This window comes from Phyllopteryx taeniolatus, chromosome 17, assembly GCF_024500385.1.
Source record: "Phyllopteryx taeniolatus isolate TA_2022b chromosome 17, UOR_Ptae_1.2, whole genome shotgun sequence".
Classification (NCBI taxonomy): domain Eukaryota; kingdom Metazoa; phylum Chordata; class Actinopteri; order Syngnathiformes; family Syngnathidae; genus Phyllopteryx; species Phyllopteryx taeniolatus.
The window spans coordinates 15,120,973-15,137,854 of record NC_084518.1 but is presented as its reverse complement, the minus strand read 5'-3'; the positions used below and the strand labels follow the sequence as shown (position 1 = coordinate 15,137,854).

The window sequence follows — 16,882 nt, the reverse complement described above, 5'->3', positions numbered from 1 at the left end:
CCAGGAAGGCAGCACTTGCGCTCTGTTGCTTACATCCGGGTCGTCATCCAACAAGGAAGTGTCGCAGTTCATCACATTTCCATACCTAAGTTTTACTTCACTTTTAAAGTCAAAACGGGGGCCGAATGAACACATTGTTGCGGCGCTGGACGCTGCGGCGGCTCTCAAACTTGAGAGGTAAATAGCTGTGGAACATATAAACAATGAAAATGATTGTGCAGACCTTATAAAGCCCCCTCCATCTTGTTCTTGTCCCCTCAACTCAAGCTGGTGAAGTTGTATTTGTGTGACAGATCTCCATGTCGGCGCCCCGGTGGCGACTTTTGACGTGAGGAAAGTTGAATTAACTCCTCTGGAGCACCGAAAGCTCACGTTCGACTCCCATGCCATGGTGACGGAGTTGGCGAGCAGTGGTGAGGCAACTACTTAGCAGCTTTGGGACAAGGCGACAGTCACAACGACAATTGGCACTTTTCTGGACCCTCGAGTGCCCCCCTCCCCAAAAAAAGAGCAATAAGCAACAAATAATGTACAGACAAACAGAAAACAAATGGTACATGCCAGCCATTGCTTGAAAGTGAGTCTGGATCTTCCCCCAGTATAGCTGATCAAGGCATGGGTGGAGGAGTTTTAAAAAAAGGGTGTTTTAAAAAAAAAAAAAAAATGTAAATTCGCTAATTTGCATGTTTATGTCACGGTCAATTATCCACAATTTATCCCATCCATCCATCCATCCATTTTCTGAGCCGCTTCTCCTCACCAGGGTCGCGGGCGTGCTGGAGCCTATCCCAGCTGTCATCGGGCAGGAGGCGGGGTACACCCTGAACTGGTTGCCAGCCAATCGCAGGGCACATAGAAACAAACAACCATTCACACTCACAGTCATGCCCACAGGCAATTTAGAGTCTCCAATTAATGCATGTTTTTGGAATGTGGGAGGAAACCGGAGTGCCCGGAGAAAACCCACGCAGGCACGGGGAGAACATGCAAACTCCACACAGGCGGGGACGGGGATTGAACCCCGCACCTCAGAACTGTGAGGCTGACGCTCTAACCAGTCGTCCACCGTGCCGCCCAATTTATCCCATTTAAAAAAAAAATAAAAAATGTTTCTGACATTTGGTCAAAAAACAAAAGATAAACATTTACAACACTTAGTATTCACATGTCACATGCTGGTTCAAATCACTCAGTTTCTGTAATTAAAAATAAATAAGTGTTGCCAACTTAGCGACTTTTTCGAGACCGCTAACGGCTATTTATTTATTTTATTTTTTAATAAGTAACAACAAATCTATTGACTTTTTTGTGGGCGACTTCTCACTCTGAGACTCCCACCAGAGAAGTTTCCAGACTGCAGATGAATGGTGCATGCGCAAAGCCACCACTGACTAATTCATTTATTCTTTTCCTTTTTATTAATTCCACATAGATGGAAAAACAGTAAGATGTACAAAAAAAATCACACCCATCTCAGTTTACAGTTTACTTACAACCAGTATTCAAATGCAGATACTGTACATATATTTTCCAAATACAGAGGGAAAAGTAATACAACCCAGGTTTGCATCTCTTAACAACACAATTTAAAAAGCAAGGAAACGAAAGACAACAGTAAGAAATAAGGCACCACTGTAAGTAAGTTCCTGTTCCTGTTCACACCCCAGGTTTGGACAAACGCCAGGCCGAGCTGATCGTCTCCGCCCTGGTGACGTTGACGACGGCCAACATGGACATCGTCTACAAGGACATGGTGACCAAGTCGCATCAGGTAAGGAAAAGGGCGACGCCATCGGCGAGAAGGTGTCGCATTCACTGTGCTTGTAGCTCTGTGGATGACTATCGAGAAAAAAAAAAAAAAAAACATTCTCGTCACAGGAAATCGGCCTCCAGCAGATCATGGCCCACCTGGACGCCATCAGGAAGGACATGGTGATCCTGGAGAAGAGCGACTTTGCCAACCTGCGCTCTGAGAACACGGTGTGATTCACAACCAGATAGATACCGCGAGCGGTCGACTTAGCTTGAAACTCTCTCGCTCTCTGTCTTTCAGAAGATGAGGCGAGAACTGGAGCAGCTGCAAAACCGACTAACTGTGAGTGAGAGGATGGGTGTGGGTGTGGTGTGAGAGGGAATGAGAGTGTGTGTGAGAGAGGGTGAGTGTGTCTGTGTGAGAGTGAGCTCGACAGAGAGAGAGTGGGTGAGTGACTCAGTAAGCAAGTAAGTAAACAAACTGTCTTGTGTTTAGGAGGAGAGTCAGAAAGTCAGAGCGGAAACCAAACTGGACATCAACCTGGAGAGAAGCCGTGTTTCTGACATGGTGAGAATGTGTACGTGCGTGTGTGTACTGAACTAAACTGTTCTCCTTTGTTCTATCAGTTCACAGAACAGGAGAGGAAACTAATGGAGGCGAGCACAGAGTTCCATCAAAAGGTAAATGCAAATTAAAACTACTACTACTATCCACGGGCAGCACGTCGCACTAGTGCCGAGCACGTCTGCCTCACAGTTGTGAAGTTCTGGGTTCTAATTTGTTGTAGTCTAATATGTCTTTGTTGTATGTTGACGTGCGCTGTAGCGAGCCGAGCTAGAACATGACAACATGGAGACCAGCAAGAAGATGGACCTGCGCGTGGCTTCGCTCAAAACTGTCCTGGAGTCACTCAAGCTGGAGACCATTCGATACCTCGCAGGTACCAATTCTGATCACCACACGTCATTTTAATTCAATCATATATTGTCTGTATGATCATTTTTAGGATTTATTTTTCAACATATTATAAACTGTGTCATTATAAATGAATGCATAATGTGTTTTGTGTCGCCATAGCGACAGTGTTCTCCTGCCTGGCCATCGCTCTGGGGGTTTACCGGCTGTGGAAGTGAAGCGTTGTAAAGCGTGTCGTCTTCATACGCCTCACAAAGTAGTGCCAGCCAGAACCGCTGCTTTTAAACTCCCTGCTTATTTGTTTTTATGTTAGAGTGGAAGCTTCAGTTATAGAATCTGTTTTAAAATTGACATCAGGACTGTTTAGTGATGTGTAACACAGGTTTACATACTCGTTTGTTTTTTTAAGGAAAATATGAAGTTCATAAGTTGCCAATCATGATGTTTTGAAGTAAAATTCAATAACAATTGGTTTTTGATCAGCAGTCATCCACCCCACCCCCAACCCCCTCCCCCCCACACACACCCCTCGTAAATCTGGGCATGCCACAGACAATTGGGCTGAATTTGCATATTTTTCCAACCCCATGAGATAAAAGTCCATTAACACCCGATGATCGTATGATCTTAAGGATTATCTTGTGGTGTGGGTGTGTTAAGTGTGATTATTTCCTCCCGAGCTTCCTCTGCCTCCACTTTGAAATTGAGCAAATCCTGAGGTACGTTTCCTTTCCATCTCTTTTTTGGCCTTCCTCTTGGTCTTTCCTTCCATCCTCATTACATGCCTGTCCCACTTCATTCTGATCTCCTTCACCTTCTCATTGATATAATTTTCCTCTAGCACCATCCTGATGTGCTCACTTCTCCTTTTATCCTTCAGTTTCACTCCCTTGATTCTTCTTAGCATCCTCATTTCTATTGCCTCTAAAATCCTACCCTCCTTTTCCCACTGTCCATTTTCTGCCCCATACAACAGCACCATATACCTGTGTTGTAATAGTTTTACTTCTAGTCTTCTGACATTTTCCTGTCTCAAATAACACCTGACTGTGTGCATCCAGGCAGAGTGGGGAGGTCATGTGTGAGGTTAGTAAAGGGCTGCGGCCTTTTATGTTTTGGATGACCAAAGGCTAGGCTCACCACTGAAACTGGTTAGTGTCGGGAATGGCATCGGACCAGAAAATATTTGCTACAATTATAAATTATTTCCTCCCCGATCTTACTTGGAAAATGGTTTTAAATTGTAACAGAACAGTCCAGGTGTGTTGCCCTGAGAATGACATGACCTGCATGAAAGAGAACATTAACAGGTAACCTATTCAGTGTTAACTATTACAAATCCTTGGTCTGGGTACTGTAAAATCAGAAGGGCTGACACAGGTCCGTGTCATCCAATCATGACCCCTGTGCCTGGTCAGTTTTCAGATTCACCTTTTGATTTTTTTCCCCAACTAAAATAACCACAAACATAAGTTATGATAAAAGTTCCAAAGACAGGCTCTTGAGAACCAATTCTGCAGCTGGGTCAGCTCTTGACAATCATTGTACTCTTCATCTAAGTGTATTGTAACTACATACAGTACATGGATTACATTTAACTTAAGCAAATCAAGTGGAAACAAAACAAACGCTCACACAGTGAGACATCTGGTTTGGGGAGGAGACGTGATTGAGGAGTCATCAAGTACACCAAATTAAGAGCAGCAAGCAAACACTTGGCTGATTTCTTTCCCTAATTATATGGGTGGGTTCATCAAAAAAAAGGGGTGCTAAAATGTTAAATCAGTTTTACCCTACTTTAGTCAAATCGTACAAGCATGAGACAAAAACGTTTAAATTCACCAAACCTTTATTTTGAACTTCAAAAGCAGAACAATTAAACCAAAGATCACACCAAAAATTTTCTGAACCTTTATTGAAACGACACCAAAAAGGAAAAAAAAACAAAAAACAACACCCCCCAAATTTCCAATGAGCATGTGATCTTCCACAGGCCAATGGAATTGATGCTTACCTTCATCATGGCCGCAAACAACTCAACGCCTCCAACTGCCCATCAACAAATCAACTACAGCAGTTTCATTCAAATCACTGGTACGCCAGAGATTCCAAAAATACTTTAATGTATAAATTAAATCATTTACACGTTGAGCCCGAAAAGGAAAGGTTTCATTTATCGAAGCAGCAGTGTGTTGAAGCACTCGGCACAAATACCAAAATGTATTCAAATCGCCGACCAACCAAAGACTTTTTCCTTCAAAACAAAGAAAAAGTGCAGCAGAGAAGCTGCTCACAGTCTCTCTTCTGATTGCACGTCTGTTAAAAGTGCCTCCTCCTCTTCCTCCTTCTTCACCACACACTCGCCTTCGTCCTCGTCAGAATCAGCTTCCTGCTTGACTGATGCAGCGAAGGCACAGGACTGAGAATCCTCGTCTTCCTCGGCCTTCATGAAAACGCTCAGTGGATGTTCGCTCAGCACTTTGTTGGGCGATGGCGTTATGTCCAGGTATGAAGATGTCTGCGGGGAAGGGCAACGGCAGGCAGGTCAGACAACACCAAATGGCTCAAAACATTTTTCAGGTGACATCTTTGCTTTTGATACTCACATTTTTATAATCCTCAAAACAGGAAGGATGGAAGTTCTGTGGTGAGAGAGAAAATGTGACCAAGTGCTGAGTCAGCAAGTACTTTGATACCACATGTTAAAAATGTGAAAGTAGAGGAAGGGGGGGGGGAGAGTCCTCCAATTTCTGAAATGACTTTTAGATAAAATCAACTTCAACTAAAATCAGAATAATGTGAATAGAAACACAGAAGGAAAGGGGAAAAACATAAGTCATGTCAAGCACTGAAACACTTAAAAATAATATTACTATTAGAAATTTAATCGAATGAAACAAAGTTTAACTTGTCTCAGAATGATGGGAGGAGAATGTATGGCGAAGGAATGAACAACTCGATGATCCAAAGCATAGCACATGTGTCAAAAAACCAAAGTCCTACACACCTTATCATCAACCCTGATGGCATTCTTGAGGAACCAGTCCTCCTCTTCTTCCACCCAGTACGTCTCGAACGGTTCCTGGCAGATTTCGCACAACTGTAGACACAAACAAATTTCAGCATTAGGACTCAAAACTGTTTTTTTCCCCCTCTACAGGGGGTCGTCTGTTTATTTAAATACAAGATTTCCAATAAGGTGCAATGAATTAGTTTGTGCAGCGGTGTGAGAATACAAAGGCACACTCAAGTTACCGCTGTACTTGTTGTATATTGATGGCCTCGTAGTGTTTTTCATTCAAATATGATTTTACAATTGCGTTAAGGGTAGGTTAGCAACAAACTTCACCACCGCTGGAACGGAACTCTGCCGTAAACCAGGGACCCCAACTGTACCAAAGAAGAGTTCTGGCGCTCACTTCTGCGACTTGGTCTTTGGCAGCCTTCACGCTCTGAAACTCCTTTTCTTTGGCCGCCGCCTGGTTCTTCTGAACCTCCACCTCGTTCTCCTTCTCGAAGAAGAGGCTCTTGGCTCGCTCCTCCAGGTCAGCGATCTCCTCGAACTCGATCCAGTCCTGGCAGAGGAGAAAAAAAAAACCAAGTAATCAATATGATAGCCTCACACTTTGAGACTGAAAGCCTAATAAAGAAAGTGCCTGGTTTCTTACCCTAAGGCCGTAATACCAGCGGCGGTGCGTGATCTTTTTGCCAGCTACCTTGCCGGCGTGGTTCTGCCTGAAGTGCCAATCCAGGTGGTCGGCGTACAGGTCTGTCTGCGCGATGGTGAACCTCATGCTGCAAAGGCAGCACTGGTTCCCCGAATACAGCTTGGTCACCACACTCTCGTAACGTCTGATGGACGGGGGTGGGGTTGGGACAATGAAAGCGTGACTGAGTTAAGCTACTGAACCACAACTAGAGATGATGAATGTGAACGCTACATTATTTTATTTACTCAATTGCAAATAGGGGAGAACGCATCACACATTTTTGGATTAATAATCTATATCAGTAATTCCTTATCGGGTGTGCACTGGGATAGAACCCCATTTTACCAACTTGGTCCAAAAATTATTTTCTACAAATATATTTTTGTTCATCTATCCATCCATCTATTCCAGTGACCTGTAGTGACAGACAGAAAAATTAATTCTCTTCCACGACTTGGTACAATTAACTTGTGTATCGAACTGTTTATTCATACAAAAAAATAGCTTTGTGTTCAACTAAACAGGTTCATACATATTCCACACAGAAAAAAAAAGGCACATTTGTTGCTCACTGCTTTTTTGGGGGGGGGGGGGGGGGGGGGGCATTACGCAAGCTGGAAAAGTTGCTCAATATAGTGACAGTTGCTATTTTGCCAAATGCTTTTTGAGCCATCACAGTAATCTAAAACCTTATTCTGCATTTGCATGAGACAGGACTGCGTCATAAAACAGTGATTTGAGAAAGAAAGTGCCAAATAGATCAAGTATTGTGTAATTTTTTTATCCTTTGTGTAATTTGACAGGAAGAACATAAAAACTTAAAATACCTGGAATCCGTTGTAAACTGAAAAGATTGTGTAACCGAGGACTACTAGATCACTGTGTCTGTCACATTTTGGGAAACTAGCAAATATTATTCTTTGAGAACAACTGTCAATAAGCTCACTGTTTCATGTCGTCAATCTTGAAGTTGGTGAGGTCAGGGAAATCGTCCTCCAACTCCTCATCTTCTTCCTCCTCTGCAGGAGGCATGTCTGGTGCTGATGAAGGAGGTAACTCTGGACCAAAAAAAGACACGCTCAAGTTAAATAAACTGGCATTCCTCACTGGGAGCACTCATCAACATGTGACACAAAGAGACAGACTGACCGTTGGTGGGGGCTGTGGTGTCCGGCTGTGACCCTTTGATGATGCCAGTGGAGATGAGTTTGGAGAGCAAGTCGTTGACGTCAACCTGACTGAAGTGGTTATCTGCGGGGGGCATTTGGGGAGCTACGGGGAAACAAAAACGTCACCGTTTAGATACATCATGAGATGTTATTCATGACTATTTTGACCAACTCAACACGACGACTGTGACGAGCAGCAGCATGATCTTACCTTGATGTCCAAAAGGCGCTGGGTTCTGAGGCAGGAATGGCTGGTTCACGTTCAACACGTTGACCTGAGAACACGAACAAGCGACATGAACATGACATAAGTAAAAATAAAGTACAAATGTGAAATAAGTACGGTGAAGCCCTGCCTATTCACAATTCCCAATTTTCTCTGAAACTTATCCTCAGCTATTCACTGAAAAACATGTATTTGTATTTTTGGGTGCCGAATGTTGGCCTGAGATGTCACAAGATGGCACCAAACATGGCTAAAACGAAAGTAGTAACTGTTTCAGGAATTATGGCCAAGTGATACATACAATCTTTTCATGTCAGGAAGACACTAAATTTGAACGAGTAGGAGTTAGTAAGAGTCTTTGTCGCAAGGTAACTGAAATTTCGTCGTTTGTTGAAAACGGGTAACGAGTAGGAGTTAGGAAGTCTTTGTCGCAAGGTAACGGAAATTTCGTTATTTGTTGAAAATGGGTATTTTTACAGGTTGTGAAGGAAACACGGGAACTTTCAGTGCATTTTTTTTCAAAGTCAATTAATCTGTAAGTCATTTATTTTTCAGGTAAATTCAGGGCAATGTTGTAAAAAGAGTTTGAAAACGTGTGTAGGGATCATAGTTTGTGGTATACAGTATAGGGACTACGCCCTGCCTCTGCGAGCAGCGAAAATGTTTGAGTGATCGACAGCCCCCCCAGCCCCAAAAAAAGCTTTGTATTGAGTATAAATACCACAAGATGGTGAAAATGTACTACTTTGGCCAAAACTAAACTCAGTTCACAGTTTCCTGGCACCAAGATGCCAGCAAATCACTACTTTTGTCTAAATTAAACTTCAACTCACTTCCACATAGTTGCCTGGTACCAAGATGCCAGCAAAGCACTACTTTTGTCTAAACAAAGCTACTCACCAAATTTACTTCTACATAGCTCCTGGGTACCAGCATGCCACAGTATGTTGCCAAAGTAATACGCTTATTGCACTCACCGACTGCTGCATGTTGATGGAAGCCACTGTGCTGTTGAAAAAGGGGGTGGCACCCGCCTGGTTGAATGGAGGGCCGGGCAGGATGTTGAAGTTGGCCGCGGGCTGAATGTTCGGCGGCGCGGGGAACGCCATTGGCCCCGGGTGGAACTGAGGGTTGATGGGCTCCGGGAACGGCTGCGGGGCCATAGTGAAGTTTTGCGGTGGCTGAAGGGCATTGTCGTACATGGGAGGGGGCATCGGCCGCATAGGTATGTTGAGTTGAGGCGCAAACCTGGGGTGACCCTGCTGGCCAGGTGGACCATCAAAGCGTGGGCCCTGAGAAGGTATATCAAACCGGGGTCCCTGCTGGCCAGGCCCCTCAAAACATATTGGACCAGCAGACCCTTCCAGATGCAATGCGGGGTTCTCAAAGGGAATCGGTTGCTGCTGCTGGAAGCCCATTGGTGCAGGACCGGGCCCCTGGTTGTTGTTAAAGCATGGGACTGGATTCTCAAAGTGCCCAGGACCCGGTCCGTCAAACCTTGGGGCAACCTGTGGGACCGAAGGACCGTCAAAACAACCCATATTGTCTGCGCCTCTCAATGGTCCCTGAGGCATGTGTGGTCCATTAAACCTCTCTGGCATGTTGTGATGAGGGGGTCTGCCTTGAGGACCCTCAAAGTGGGACAGCTCATTGTACCAGCCTGGAGGGTTTGGCCTAGATGGGCCCATGTGTCCGGGAGCGTCAAACCGGGACGGTGTGGGGCCTCCGTCGTGCGGAGGGGTGTGTCCTGGGGAATTACTTGGCTGATGAATATTAGACAATAGTGCCCCGAGCACAGGCCCCTGGAGGATGGATTGAGGAGTAAGGGGAGCGACGGAGGGGAGCGGCCCGTCATCAGAGTGTACGCTGTTGGGACTCTCGAAGCGCGGAATGGGGCTCATGTCAGCCATTTCCTTCTGGTGGAGCGGCGATAGGCGTTCACGCTCAAACATGGGGATGGGAGTTTCCAGAGCGGTCGGGCTTGGACAGTTCCTGAGAACCGGGGCGCCGGAAGGGGGGAGCCCCTCCAGACGCCGAGGGTCGGGGTGTCTTGAGTCTGCCGACGGGACGTACCGCCGCGGCGCGTCGTAGCCGCTCTTCTGCTCCTCACGTTGACGCTCAGTCAAGGGGGAGTTCCACTCTCTCTCACCTGGAAATAAAAAAATATAAATCATGAGTTGTTGCATCAGATGTTACTGTTTTTTTGTCATTTCTCTGCCATTCCCCCCCGCTTTTTTTTAATGATTCCAACCTTTCCACCGTCAAATTCTGCTTGTTCAGGTCATCTAGGTAACCATTTCTCACATTCCCCCAAATTCTCGCAAATCTGCATTTTCCATGAAAAAAAATATATCAATGGAATGAATGGAGGAATTATTATATATATATATATATTTATTATAAATGCAAATCATCCCTTACATATTTCTCATATCACTCAACCAATTCAAAGCATTCAAACTTTCTATGCGTTTATCTCATTCAGGACATCTTGGAAACTATTTTCAGATTTTCAAAAACCCTACATTTTTCAGCATTATGCATTTTCAGAGATAAATCAAGACATTTTACAATTGTAACCAATCGTTTCACATTTCAAACAATTCTAAATTCCAAATAACTCATTCAGGACATCTGTGAACTTTTTTCCACATTCCCACTTCTCAGAATGGCCAAATCAAGAGATATTTTACACATTTAGGTGTTCCTTCCACAGTTGTCAACTGATTCAAACCATTCTAAATTGTTCAGCTCATGAGGAAAATTTGCAGTTTCCATACAGTGGTTACTATTTTGCTATACATTAACAGGTCAACTGCTTTCATTTCACCATGGTAAAAATTGTATTATATAAGAAAAAAAAATAATCCAAGTCTTATGTACTACATTTCAATTAAATTCTACAGCATTTCAGTTCAGGGCTAAAGTTTAGGTTTGCAACTAAAACACCAGTTCGCCAATACAATGTGATGCAATCCATGTTGTATACTCACTGGTCTCTCTGGGGTCTGCCCTCCTCCTGAAGCGAAGGCCTGGCAAAGATTTGAGTGCGGGGAACTCTTTGCCATGGTTGTACTCCTCTACCATGGGAGCGAGCGGAGGTCTGGATTCTTCACGTTCTATACTTCTCCCCTCGCCTGTCAACAAAAAAAAAAAACAATTTAAAGATTAACACATCCAAAATATTATGCCTGCTGGCTTCTTAAGATCAGTTCCTCACCCAGCTCACGTGGCGCCCGGCCTGGCCCCTCACATTCTTCCAAACTTTCCCAGCCTTCTCCAGTGGAACGGTGTGCCACTTGTGTCTTCTTCAGCTTGGACTTGTGCTCAAAGTATGTCAATTGAGCCGCATCCATGGGCTCTGGAGGCGTGGCCAGCAACGTCTTCTTGGGAGGGAAATTGGCGGCAGGGCTCCAACTCTCTGGGCGCTGTTGCTTCTCCTCCTGATACTGGAAGAAGTTCTTGATCTTGTGGGCCATGTTCAGGAAGTCCTCCTGCGAAATCTCACCGCTCTCCAAGCTCTTGCTTGCCTGTATATATAAAAATACTAGTCATGAATTAAGTCAACAAATAACTACAATGAACCCATTTTTGTATGTTGGTAACTTAAGATAATTTTGAAATGATCCACGGTTTTATGGCTGTATCTTTATGTCCTAGTTTACTGTTCTTGGATGTAAAAAGTTCATATATGTTAGGCAGCCTAGACATACCCTTCTGAGCAGGTCTTTCTTTGATGCAGAGTTGAGGGCTTCAGGTATCTGGAGGTTGGCATCCACGCTTAGACGGTGTTTCGGGGTACGGGGGGTGGTGGGACGTGTTGGCGTGTTGTAGGGTTTATGCCTCTGGGGTCCAAGCTTTGCGTGAGAGTCCCCTGGCTTAAGACTGAAAGTGCAAAGATACAACTTTTTATCAGAGTAAAATAAGAGTACATCTATTAGGGCCACCTAAACTGTTCACAGCATAACAGCAGAGCTGACAATGCAAGAGATGATTATGAAGCCTTAAGAACATGAGTGACTCACTGTTTGTTCTCATCCCAGCCACTTCTCCAGCGGGGAGGAGCATCTTTGGCTTGGTTGCTCCCTCCATCGTGGCTCCGTGGAGAGTCTCTGGACTTGGAGCGGCGGTCGTCTGCTGGAGTCTTTGAGCGCCTGTTCTCCGCTTGGTTCTTCTTGGATGCCAGACGGTCGTCCCGGGCGGTCTTACTGTGCGGCGGCTCATCACCCCTGGCCCTCCTGGGTTTCGCCACTTTGCGCGAAGGGGATGGTGACAGGGAGCAGCTCCTGGTTCTGCTCTTGGGCGACCGCCTGTCTTTCCTCTTTGGCGAGGTGGGAGACCGGGATCTGGACCGAGAGCGTTTCCTGGCGTGCGTCCGGGCGTTACCGCCGACCTTCTCTGCAGACTCGCCGCGCTCGTGTTTGGTCACCAAGCCGTTCTGCAGCCTTCCTCTGTAGGCTTTTGGCAGTTCGGCTCCCCGCGCAGACTCATCTCGCTTGTTGTTGCTTCTTTTCTTCTCCTTCTGCTCATCATCTTTGTCATCTGCAGCCTTGTCCAGGCCACGTTTCTTCAACTGGGGATCTTTCTTTGTGTTGTCTGCAGACTTCTGGTTCTCAACCTCAGCTTGCTTGTTCTTACTCTGGATGTTTTTAATCATTGGAGACTTAATGTTGGGCTTGTCATCCTTTCTCGGGATCCGCACCTTCGCTGACACCCGTTTCTCTGGTGTAATAACAGGGGTTACTATTGTGGGAGGGGCTTCCTTTTTCCCAGTAGGGTGCTCTTTGCCTTTGGACGGTCCTGGAGGCCCAATGCGGTTCAGACGCGGGTCTCTAGTGGGTAGCTTGGGCTCAGTCTGAGGCTGAGGAGTAATCACGTGTCGGACCACGGGAGTGGGCTGGCCAACCGGTTTCGGGGTTGCCATGGGAGGTACTGGAGTTGGCATTAGTAATGAAAATCCTCCTGCCTGGAAGAAAATAACCTTCTGTTGGAACTAATTCAGATTGATCCCAAGTAAAAAGGTGGTAAAGACCCTTAGCAAACACTTCCTGGAAACGTGTTTAATTTCAAATACTAAAAATTTCACTCTCTAAATAAGGCCTGGGAACCTACAGCCAGCCCATAAATCCCTGCATTTTTCTTCATAAATTTAGAACTTAATAAAAAAATTACCTAATTTACAATGTCTATACTTAAAGAAACGCTTGTTTGCTTTAAAGATATACCGGTCAAACACTACATTTTCTACTCAGGCCAACTTGGCGTTCAACAAATGAACAAAATACCGAGTACTGAATACTAATACTACAGTGCGCGAACACAAAACAGCAAAATTAAAACTTTTTGGAATCCAACTTGTTTGCCCTACCAGCTGTGCTTTCGTCTGCTCCAGTTCCAGCTCAATTTTCTTCTGCTGAAGCTCAAGAAGCTGCTTCTGTTTGGCCAGCAGCTGCTGTCGGATGAGCTGCTCTTGGTTCAGGCTGGACTGAATTACCTGCGGCGGCGGTTGCGAGGGGGTAGGCCGTGGAGAAGGTGCCTCCTCAGACTAAAGTCCAGGAACCGGGCATAGAACGGACAGAAATGACACTTTTAGAGACCACAATGATGACTCCCTTCCAGGTACGATGGTGCCTTTAGTTTTCCAAAAGATCAATCAAATTATCTTACTACACACCTGTTTTAAAAACTTTGGGTTGACATGGATGCTGGCATTGACTGTTGGCGGCAGAGGCTTGATGGGCCACGCCGGGTCCACAGAATTGACTCGTACGTCTAGTGCGTACAGTTTCTTCAGAGGGAACACTTCGTCCCATGTCGATCGCAACTTGAACAAACTCTTTCTAGTGTTCTCATCCACCTACAAACAAAGGACATTGCTTGGTCCAAAGCTACTCGCAGAGCAAATGTGAGCTCATTAACATCGCAATGATTTGTCATTTAAAATTGTTTATAGCTTAATCCCACCAATAACTTTCAATAGCACAACACTTAAAACACAATATGCAAGAGACTACAAATTAAAGCAAGCAACAAGTGTGGCCGCTACGAGTGATTCGGTTTTTAAAAAATGCAAAAATGCATCAAGAAGAACTTTACCTTTTCAAACACACATATAAATGAAGTGATTAGGTTTTTAGCAAACACTGCGAGGTACTCTCCTCCGACATTCTTCACTATGGAATCCACTAAGTACAAAACTGGAAGCTTCTCGGCTGCTGGGGCCTAGAGCGAGAGAACTCGACAAGTTTAGAACACAACAGGGGTTAAAAACATTTCAGAACAAATGCAGATAAATGTTCAACAGAAGCAAAAAGAGCCCCCAAAGTCTTTAGTAGGTGAGTAACACAGAGGTCCGTGTGAAAAAAACTGAAGACTCAAGTTGGACAATCCTTTAAAAAAAAAAAAAAAAAAATTAAGAAAAAGCATCCTCCAACAATCAGCAAAAAAATGTCCAGGATTTATATTTATAAAAAAAAAAAAGTATATGGAGTCCTTGAGAGCCAGTTTACCTCCAGAGAGGGTTTTTTCCCCCACTCTCTGTACTTTACCCTGGCGACACGTCAGTCTTCAGCTCTGCGCCCAATGGTTTCTTGTCACTTTGTTTTGCAGTCATTTTAAAAATGTGGGGAACAATTACCCTTTAAAAACAGTTCAATTTATTTTGGGAGGCATTTTAAAGCAACTGCTTTTAAACTGCTGTGACTCAAGTCTGTGACTTAACCATGCAGCATCTGTGGAATGTTTTTTTAACAGCCAACCGGATCAGGCTCAACTTTGTCAGTAAAAGAAACCAGACTTGTACCAATAAATTACACTGGGAAATAAAAAGACAAAAAGCACATTTCACATTTTTTATTATTAAACATTTTAGCCAGTCAAGAACAGTTTCAAATTTCACTCCCGGATAAAAGCAGAGGAAACGAGATCGAAATCAGACTTGTTTCGTCATGCATCAAAATGCAAACAATGAGCACTAAGGCACACTGCTGACTGGAATTTACGTAACTAGAAGCCCACATCTGTTGTCCAGCTACCCTTTCAACTCCATTTATCACTTTGGAACTGATGGGAGGAAAAAAAATATCACTGTTGTCTCAGTGGGCAGGTTTTTATTGAACTCCAAGAACATAGGGAATGGCCCAACAACTGCACAGGTAAAGCAGAAATCCACCATGAAAAAAAAAAAAAATCAAAAATTACAGCTACTGAAACACTATTTAACTTCTTTGGTAATCATTACTTGTACTGTGCTCAAGGTCGAAACTGTGTATTCCAACTGGAGGTCGCATGCTGGACCAAATGGACCCCAACTCTTCCGTTAGAAATACCCTGTAACTCGCCAGTACTAAATTAAGTAGCAAATAGATACAGTACATGATACTCATTGTTAGTAACATTTTATTAATGTTTACTAATGTTAACAAATGGCACTAACTTTATGCTTCATGACACAATTGAGGCCGCTTAACCTTAGAAATGACTTACCCTGAAATTATCCCAAAATACATGCCATGAAAATATACACTATATTGCCAAAAGTATTCAGTGATGTGCTTTGAGTTGCATTTAAAATTAAGTGACATTCCTTTTATAAGTCAACAGTTTTTTCAATATGATGTCCATCCACCCTTTACAGGCCTTAACTCCTTTGGGAAGGCATTCCCACAAGCTTTCGGTGTGTTTATGGAGAACTTTGACCACTCTTCCAGAAGCACATTTGTGTGGTCACACACACTGATGTTGAAAGAGAGGGCCTGGCTCTGTCGCTGCATCCAAAAGGTGTTATATGACTTCTATCGGGTTGAGGTCATGTCAAGAAGAACTGTCAAAAATTCCCATAAACACACCCCTAAACCTTGTTGAAAGCCTTCACAAAAGAGTTGAAGCTTTTAAAGCTGCAAAGTGGGGACTGACGTCATATTAAATCCCAAATAGGTTGTCACGCAAGTTCATGAGTGTAAAGGTAGGTAATTAATTCATTTGGCAATTAAGTGAATATATTTTACGATTTAAAATGGGTACTCTTACCAACTTCCTTCTTGATGTAATGGAGGCCTCTAAAAATTAGTACTGACCATTAAAATCGGCCCAAACTACACGCCAGGTATAAAATCGGGTATCAACAGAATAAATGTCTTAAAACGGGGCTTATCCCTCTTTGCTTACTATTACATAAAAGCACACTAACTTCCTGCTCGACGGCGTTTTTTTAGAGACCTCTAAATGTTAAAACAACGACGGTTAAAAATGGGCCTAGACTGCTAAGTGACCGAACACAACGGCGCTAAATGTCACTGTAGACAGTAGTGGATAAAATTACTGTCGCAAATTTACAAAAAGTTTTTTTTTTTTTTTTTTTTTTAATGGTGGACTTTGCGTCACTTTCGGAGCACGAAGGAATTCCGAGTTAAGCGACCTTCGATTAACTTCATGTAACAAACAATGTATGACTAAAATTTCACATTTAAAATTAACTAAACTACAGATGAAATAAATGAATTCCACTTTCGCGTTGTTAACAGGAACGTAACCAAGCTACGGTGAGGCGACATGTTGTAGGTAACTAACGCCCGCCGCCATGTTATAGCTAGCAAGCCGCTACCACACATCGACGAAAACAATCGGAAATCATTTGAAACAAAAAGAATATTCTTATCATAAAAACCTTGCTTATTTGTGCTTCAATTATCGAGACGATATCCTTGGCGAAGTTGACGTTTTCCTCGGCCAGAATGGTCAGCATGTTGATGTGCGGCTTGCTGTTGAACGTCAGGTCTTCCAGCGAGGACTGATACTCTTGGCAGGCATCTTCCCTCGCCGCGCTGTCGTCCATCTTCGAGGGGGGGGAAGCTACACCAAATTTATCGCCAGCGTATGCATTGAGCAGCAGGCAGTCCATAAACTCGTATGGCGAGCCGATTTCGTCGCGTAATCTCTCGCTGTTTGGTTTCGACTCGTTTACGTTGTCGAGCAGCGTCCGTTGGACCCTCTTCACCCCGCTTACGCCGACAACAAAATGGCGATTCAGACCAAAGGCCTTTATACGTCACCAAACACGAAACGCATCCGCGCGTTACCATTGGCTCGTTTCATTTAAACGGAAGCGAAT

General features: G+C 44.1%; 2 protein-coding genes across 4 annotated transcripts; one reads left to right on the top strand and one right to left on the bottom strand.

The window, feature by feature from the left end:
- The first annotated feature begins 36 nt into the window (after nt 1-36).
- ccdc90b (coiled-coil domain containing 90B) lies at nt 37-3,138 on the top strand. Of its 3 annotated transcripts, none has more exons than XM_061750967.1 (9): nt 37-177; nt 268-413; nt 1,668-1,771; nt 1,879-1,980; nt 2,054-2,095; nt 2,249-2,320; nt 2,380-2,433; nt 2,579-2,693; nt 2,831-3,138. In XM_061750967.1, exons 2-9 carry the CDS (start codon nt 389-391, stop codon nt 2,884-2,886), a joined length of 570 nt encoding a protein of 189 aa, XP_061606951.1. In that variant the 5' UTR covers nt 37-177; nt 268-388; the 3' UTR covers nt 2,887-3,138. The 3 variants fall into 3 exon arrangements, with proteins under 3 accessions (XP_061606951.1, XP_061606950.1, XP_061606949.1); XM_061750966.1 differs by having other exon boundaries at nt 41-177; nt 294-413; nt 2,057-2,095; XM_061750965.1 differs by having other exon boundaries at nt 41-177; nt 294-413.
- Nucleotides 3,139-4,565: 1,427 nt separating this feature from the next.
- On the bottom strand, nt 4,566-16,808 carry pcf11 (PCF11 cleavage and polyadenylation factor subunit). Its single transcript, XM_061750960.1, has 17 exons — nt 16,439-16,808; nt 13,870-13,995; nt 13,448-13,630; nt 13,142-13,318; nt 11,799-12,739; nt 11,487-11,658; nt 10,994-11,303; nt 10,767-10,910; nt 8,751-9,922; nt 7,759-7,822; nt 7,528-7,650; nt 7,325-7,436; nt 6,337-6,520; nt 6,088-6,243; nt 5,676-5,768; nt 5,275-5,310; nt 4,566-5,186 (listed from the first exon to the last, which is right to left on the bottom strand). The coding sequence occupies exons 1-17, from the start codon at nt 16,670-16,672 to the stop codon at nt 4,959-4,961; spliced, it is 4,455 nt and encodes a 1,484-aa protein (XP_061606944.1). The 5' UTR covers nt 16,673-16,808; the 3' UTR covers nt 4,566-4,958.
- Nucleotides 16,809-16,882: the final 74 nt, after the last annotated feature.